Source organism: Wasmannia auropunctata, unplaced genomic scaffold, assembly GCF_000956235.1.
Source record: "Wasmannia auropunctata unplaced genomic scaffold, wasmannia.A_1.0 LD336076.1, whole genome shotgun sequence".
NCBI classification, from domain to species: domain Eukaryota; kingdom Metazoa; phylum Arthropoda; class Insecta; order Hymenoptera; family Formicidae; genus Wasmannia; species Wasmannia auropunctata.
This window is the reverse complement of record NW_012026814.1, coordinates 5431208-5438262: the sequence shown is the minus strand read 5'-3', so window position 1 is coordinate 5438262 and position 7055 is coordinate 5431208. Positions and strand designations below refer to the sequence as shown.

General features: G+C 48.7%; 2 protein-coding genes across 2 annotated transcripts; both read right to left on the bottom strand.

Annotated features, from left to right (window-relative positions):
* Nucleotides 1–1783: 1783 nt before the first annotated feature.
* Nucleotides 1784–2587, bottom strand: LOC105449519. Its single transcript, XM_011688776.1, has one exon. It carries the CDS (start codon nucleotides 2585–2587, stop codon nucleotides 1784–1786), a length of 804 nt encoding a protein of 267 aa, XP_011687078.1.
* Nucleotides 2588–4798: 2211 nt separating this feature from the next.
* LOC105449518 lies at nucleotides 4799–5637 on the bottom strand. Its single transcript, XM_011688775.1, has 2 exons — nucleotides 5598–5637; nucleotides 4799–5550 (listed from the first exon to the last, which is right to left on the bottom strand). Exons 1-2 carry the CDS (start codon nucleotides 5635–5637, stop codon nucleotides 4799–4801), a joined length of 792 nt encoding a protein of 263 aa, XP_011687077.1.
* Between the last annotated feature and the right edge of the window lie 1418 nt (nucleotides 5638–7055).

Sequence of the window (7055 nt, the reverse complement as noted above, 5' to 3'; positions counted from 1 at the left end):
TGTTTGGAGAGTTAAATATTGTAAAGTTGAATTTTATAAAGTTTTAACTTTCCAGTCAATACAAAACAGCGGCCGCGAACAACATACTAGCAGTATGGTAGGGATATTTTGTAAGTTTGGCTGTTTTGTAAGAGTCGCACGCTGAGAGTCGACAGATTTTCCCCACATCAAAAACTAAAAAATTTTTTTTCTCGAAAACGAGGCAAAACACGTTCTTGGGGTTTTTTTCTAAGATGTAGGAAAACTGAAAGTATATAAAAAATATTTTTTCAGATTTTTCGACTCTCTCCCCGATTGTTAAAAAAATTGTTGAAAAGTTTATTGTTAAATAAACAATGGAAAACAAAACATTTTTGGAATCTTCATTTTTTTCTCGTAAACTAGAACATTTTTCGCGTATTTTGAAAAAAAAAGCAGTCTGGCTAGCATTATTAGTAACAGAGCTATGAATTTTTGAAAAATAAAGTAGTCTAATTTTTAATTGTTTATATCTCGATTAATTTTGCAATAAGAAAAAAATCCTTTGGCACAAAATTCTATCTCCCAAAAGTACTACCTTTGTGCAAAATTTAAAAAATTTCTGAGATATGACTGATCCGCTTCACGTGGAATGGCCCATATATATATATATATATTTATATGAGGAGACGCTTTTTTTGGTTTGCAGTAGACAGTGAGTGAGAGCGGTATGGTTTTTGCCAACGGTGACCTTCCTGTGGTTTTGTTAACGTATGTTTGTCATTCGCAATTTTTCGCAGGGAAGATAGCCGCCAGTGATCAAGTCAGGTGTTTTTGGTATTTACAATTGTATATTTACAGAGAAGTTATGTACAGGGTGTATATACAGTGTATATTGATGCGACGTCTTTACGCGGTTGCCCGAGGAGGCCGTCTGGCGTGGTCGTCTTATGTGGCCTTAAAAAGGCCGATGGTTCCGGGACCGCCTAGGTCGCGGGCTCCCGAGGACCCCAGGCTATACGCGGCTGCGTAAGCGTATAGCTCCACCGGCGTTTTTCTGCCGGCGTTTGCGTTGCCTTATTGTAGGCGTATATGTCCTGCGTTTGGGTCTGCGTTGACCTACCCTCGGATGCCAGCGCGACCTGCGACGCCTTCTTTGCCGTGTCGCGTGGTCCCTGACCGTGGTCCACCGGGAGCGGGGTGATTAGGCTCGGCACCGCTGTGGCCTTCAGGATCGCCTCGGGCGTCGGGCGCTGGTCCGACCTGTGTGAGGTTCCCCGTTGCTGCTGGCGTGGGTCTGTGCCAGGGCCGTAGCTCATGGCCACGAGTCTCCACTCTGGTGTCGGTCCGGCTGTCGAGGATACGCCTGCGGCCGCTTTGACTCGCTTCGCTGTCGTGACCCTGCGGGGCCTGGTGGCGACCCTCGTCGAGGACTCGGCAGCGCCGGTACGGGTCGACGTCGTCTGCGGCAGCTTGGCGGAGTATCCCTACTTTTCCTCAAAAAGACCTTTTTTGCTGTAGTGGATTCCGTAGGAGATTTTCGACTAGAGAATCGTGTCTGGTTTTTGGTCGGAAAACCGGGCCTATTTATATCCGCTCGGACCGTTTCTTCCTTGCGAGAAAGTCGGTCTTCTAGTGGCTCGTCTCGGAAAATAGCACTCGTGGCCGGCGCGTGATCGCTTCGCGCGCTTCGGTGGGAGTGCAAAGTCCAAAGTCGGCGCGCGATATGTCGAACGGCCGCGGAGGCTCGGTGGCGCGCGCGTCGCGCGCGTGGTCGGGTGGCGCAGATATGCCGCCACAGGACCCCCTTGGTTGAAGGAAAGCCTTAGCCGAGTTGAAATCTCTCGGGCGGTTTGGAGATTCTCTCCGCTCGTGTCCTGAACTCCTCCTCGTGTTTTGGAGTTTTCGTTTTTGCTGCTTGAGTTGTTTCCATCTCTTTTTTTTGTAGTACGTACGCTGGTTTGATTCGGTCCACTGATACGTGTGTTGCTTTGCCATTCATCTGTACTTTGAAAGTTTTGGGTCCTCTACTCAGTACCTCGTATGGTTCATCGTAAGGTGGCTGTAAAGCTCCTAGTGCTAGACCGTGTCGTACGAAAACTCTTAGCGTGATCTCCAGTTCCTTGAAGATGAATGTTGTCCTTTGGCCATGGCGTTTTACTACAGGCCGTGTTTTCTGGATTCTCTGCTGAAGCCTTCCAACGATATCGTCTGTTCGTGTGTATTTGTGGTCGTCGCGCTCGTGGAGAAACTGGCCTGGTAACCTTATCGATTCCCCAAACACTATCTCTGCTGGGGTTGCATTGAGATCCTCCTTCCAAGCTGCGCGGATTCCCATTAACACAACTGGCAGTACTATCGTCCAGTCTTCCGTCTGGTGGAATTTGATTGCTGCTTTAAGTTGTGGAAACGTTTTACTAATCCGTTGGCTGCCGGATGGTACGCCGTGGTGTGGATATGTTTTGTTCCTGTCAGTTGCGTGAGTCTCCGGAAGAGGTCTGCCTCGAATTGCCGTCCCTGGTCGGTCGTAATTCTTGCCGGAGCTCCAAAGCGTGCTATCCACGTGGCGAACAGTTGGCGTGCGATTGTCTCTGCTGTAATGTCCTCTACTGGTATTGCCTCTGGCCATCTCGAGAACCTATCTACAACTGTGAGACAATATTTGTAGCCTTTTGAATACGGAATGGGGCAGACTAAATCTATATGTATGTGCTCAAAGCGTTTAGTCGGTTTTTCGAAGGTGCTTGTTGGTGTGACGTTATGTCTGGTTATTTTGCTCCTTTGGCATGGTATGCAGGTTCGTGCCCACAGTTTGCAGTCCTTTTGGATCTGTGGCCACACGTACCTCTGTACCACCATCTTGGCCGTTGCTTTGATCCCCGGGTGTGACAGTCCGTGTATGGAATCGAATGCTTGCCTGAGGAAGGTTTTCGTTACAAAAGGCCTTACTGTTGGAAGTGTCGCAGTATAGTTTCTTTGTGGTACCTGGTAATGCCATTTTCACGAGTTTCAACAGTTCGTCGTTCTCTTTTATACTCTGTAGTTCGGTGTCCTTCTCTTGGTCATCCGCTAAGCTTTCTAGGTCCACTGCCTTCTGTATAGCCTGCACCCTTGATAGTGCGTCTGCTACTACATTATCTTTGCCGGATACGTGTTGTATGTCTGACGTAAACTGGCTGATGAACTCTAAATGGCGTGCCTGTCGTGGGGAGCTGCGTACCGGATCGTGTTTTAATGCGTATGTTAGAGGTTTGTGATCCGTGTATATCGTGAATAGACGTCCTTCCAGTAGATGACGGTAATGTTTCAGTGCTACGTAGATGGCTAGTAATTCTTGGTCGAAGGGGCTGTACTTGGTCTGTGCGTTGTTCAGCTTCTTACTTAGGAATGCTAATGGCTGCCATCCTTCTTTCGTCCTTTGTTGAATTGCTGCTCCTACGGCTACGTCGGAGGCGTCTGTCGTTACTGCTAATTCTGCCTCTGGATCCGGGTGCGCTAGTATTGCTGCCGGTAATGGGCTCTCCTTGGAGTTCTCGAAGACTTTCTCTAGTTCTGGTGTCCATGCTATGGGCGTCTTCCCGTTCTTTTTCGGTCCTTTCAGTTGCTCGTTTAGTTTTGCCTGGTCTTTGGCTGCGTCTTGTATGAAACGTCTATAAAAATTTAGCATTCCCAGGAATTGGCGCATTTGTTTGACTGTTTTTGGTTGTGGGAAGTTTCGTATTGCCTCTACTTTTTCAGGTAGTGGGCTAGTCCCTTCTGCTGTTACGAGGTACCCTAAGAATTGGACGCGTCTTTCTCCGAAGACGCACTTTGCCGGGTTGATTTTCACGCCGTATTTACATAACCGCGTGAGTATTTGTCGCAGGTGTCCCTCGTGTTCTTCTTCTGATTCTGAAGCGATTAAGATATCATCAATGTAGGCGTAGCAGAATTCTAGTCCGCTTGTCACCTTATTGATGAATCTCTGGAATGTTTGTGCCGCGTTGCGTAGTCCGAACGGCATATACTTGAATTCGAAGAGTCCGAAGGGTATCGTGACTGCTGTCTTCGGGATGTCAGCCGGGTGTACCGGGATTTGGTTGTATGCCTTGACCAAGTCGAGCGTGCTGAAGATCTGTTTTTTATGTAAAAACAGATCTTCAGAAACGTCTGTGCGAAGTCCTCGATATGTGGTATCGGGTAGCTGCCCGGTACGGTCCGTGCGTTGAGTCCTCTATAGTCGCCGCACGGTCTCCATGCTCCTCCTTTTTTAAGGACCATGTGCAATGGCGTCGCCCATGGGCTCTTTGAAGGCTGGATTACTCGCTCCTATAGCCAGAGGTCAAACTCTGCTTTGGCCGCTTTTAGTCTATCCGAGGCCAACCTGCGTGGTCGGCATGCTACTTGCTTTCCCGTTGGCTGTGTTGTCTCCAGGAATTCTGCCAAGATCTTGTGGTATCTTGTCTCGCCTAGCATAGTTTTGATTGAAGCGACCAGTTGTCCGCTTGACATTCCTGCTGCTGCTAACCCGGTTTCTCCGTCTATCAGTTTTTTGTTTCTTATGTCCGGTAGCAGGTGGTATCTGGACAGAAAATCGGACCCAATAATTGGCTGTGTTATCTTCGCTATGGTAAAGCGCCAAGGAAACACTCGTCTCAATCCGAAATCTGGTTGTAGGGTGGTTGTCCCGTATGTTGTAATGGTTGATCCGTTTGCGGCGTATAGGGTATACGCCTCTGGTCGTTTCCTGCCTTGTAACATTGTCTGTGGGAACACGCTTACGTCTGATCCAGTGTCGATGAGGTACCTTATCTTGGTCTTTTTGTCCGTCATGTATAGGCGGCATGGTCCTGGGCTGCTGTCACTGGCCGCCATCAATGACTTGCCTCGGAGTTTTTATTTTGAAGTGGCATGGTGTTGTGCATTTTATTGCTTTGTCCCCAAAGCGTCGGTGGTAAAAGCAAACTCCTTCTTGTGCCGGGGATTTACTTCGCCATCGTGGTCTGCCTCCTGATTGGTTTCTGTGTCGGCTCCGTGTTCTTGCCTGGTTTCTTGCCATTCTCGTGACTTCTGTTGTAAGTTCTGCCACCTGTTTGCTTAACGCTGCGATTTGTAATTCCCACGGGCTTCTGTTCCCGGAGCCTGTGGGTACTACCGTCGCCATGATTGTTGTCTTGCCGCTGACTTCGTGGATCCTGTTAGCCTGTTCTGCAACATCTTCTAGTCTACCTTCTGTTCTTGTGGCTAGTATTGCCTGCATGCTTTGTGGCAGTTTTGCTAGCCGTAATGTTCGTAGCAATTCCTTTGACACGGTTGTGTCTGCCAAGGTACCCAGGTGGCGCAGGAACTGTGATGGTTTTCTGTCACCGATCACTTCGTGTTCGAGTAATTGCCGGATCCGTTGTCCTTGGGAATCTGTCAGTCTTTGTATTAACGCCTTTTTTATTGTCTCGTACTTGTGTGTTAGCGGTGGTTGCGTAATTAGATCTTTAATTTCCCGTGCCTGCTTCGGTTCGATCCGCGCGAGGACGAAGGCGTATTTTGCGTCGTCGTCGGTTATGTTGAGGAGTGCGAACTGGCCCTCTAACTGTGCGAACCATAACTCCGGTTCTTCTGCTCAAAAATTTGGTATGCGCACGGAGATCCTGCTGATGTTTCACTGTCGGTCTCTTCCACCATGATTGTCTTGTCTTTTGACATCCTCATTTTTTTTTCTCAGGGTCACCAGTTTGAGGTGGATGCGTAATATTTTTAGTTTGCGAAGGAGTGAGAGCGGGACGCTCTTGCCAACGGTGATCTTCCTGTGGTTTTGTTAACATATGTTCGTCGTTCGCAGGGGATATATCTTTGCGCAGGAAAGGTAGTCGCCAGTAATCAAGTCAGGTGTTCTTTTTCTGCTATTTACAATCGTGTATTTATAGAGAAGTTGTGTACAGGGTGTATATACAGTATATGTTGATGCGACGTCTTTATGTGGTCGCCCGATGCGGTCGTCTTATGTGGCCCTAAAAAGGGCCGATGGCCTGGGGGCCGCCTAGGTCGTGGGCTCTCGAGGACCCCACGCTATACGCGGCTGCGTGAGCGTGTAGCTCCACCGACGTCGCTCGATCGGTGTTTGTGTTGCCTTATCGTAGGCGTATATGTCCTGCGTCTGGGCCGACGTTGACCTACGCTCGGGTGCCAGAGCGACTTGGGACGCCTTCTCCACCGTGTTGCGTGGTTCCTGACCGTGGTCCACCGGTAGCGGGTGGATGAGGCTCGGTACTGCTAGGGTCCTCAGGATCGCCTCGGGCGTCGGGCGCTGGTCTGCCCTGCGTGAGACTCCCCGTTGCTGCTGGCGTGGGTCCGTGCCAGGGCCGTGGTCAATGGCCACGAGTCTCCACTCGGGCGTTGGTACGGCCGCAGAAGGTACGTCCGCTGTCGCCTTGGCTCGCTTCGCCGTCGTGACCCCGCGGGGCCTGGTGGCGATCCTCGTCGAAGCTTCGGCAGTGCCGGTACGGGTCGACGTCGTCGGCGGCAGCTTGGCGGAGTTATCCTGACTTTTTCTCAAAAAGACTGTTTTTGCTTTAGTGGAGTCCGTAGATCTTCAACTAGAGAATCGTGTCTGTCTTAAGGTCGGGAAATCGGGCCTACTTATACCCGCTCGGACCGTTTCTTCTGTGCGAGAAATTCGGCTCTCTAGCGGTGTGTCTCTGAAAATGGCACTCGCGGCCGGTGCGTGATCGCTTCGTGCGCTTAGGCGAGAGCGCAAAGTCCGAGGCGAACGATGTGTCGAGTGGCCGCGGAGGCTTGGTGGCGCGCGTGTCGCGCACGTGGTTGAGTGGCGCAGACGTGCCGCCACAAACATTATTAATTATTAAAGTTTCCCTTAGCATAAAACATTAATCTTAAAAATGAGAAATTAAGTCAGAAAATTGATGATAGTGTTAAAATATAAAATAAATTATTGACAGCATGAATGACAAAAACTGATAAAAGTTAAACATAAAAATAAACATAAAAAATACAGAATTTATAATTTCTGAGATGTCAGAAACAATGTCGATTGTATAAAATAAATGTTTAAATTTAAATCCGATGCTGTGTGAGTATATATTATTTACTATATATTATATAAA

Bases quoted from the DNA above. Each gene is read 5' to 3' on its own strand.
- LOC105449519 (XM_011688776.1), bottom strand. From the start codon at position 2,587: ATGGCCAGAGGCAATACCAGTAGAGGACATTACAGCAGAGACAATCGC.
- LOC105449518 (XM_011688775.1), bottom strand. From the start codon at position 5,637: ATGTCAAAAGACAAGACAATCATGGTGGAAGAGACCGACA. The intron at 5,551-5,597 runs GTGAAACATCAG...ATTTTTGAGCAG, and splicing joins CATGGTGGAAGAGACCGACA to AAGAACCGGAGTTATGGTTC.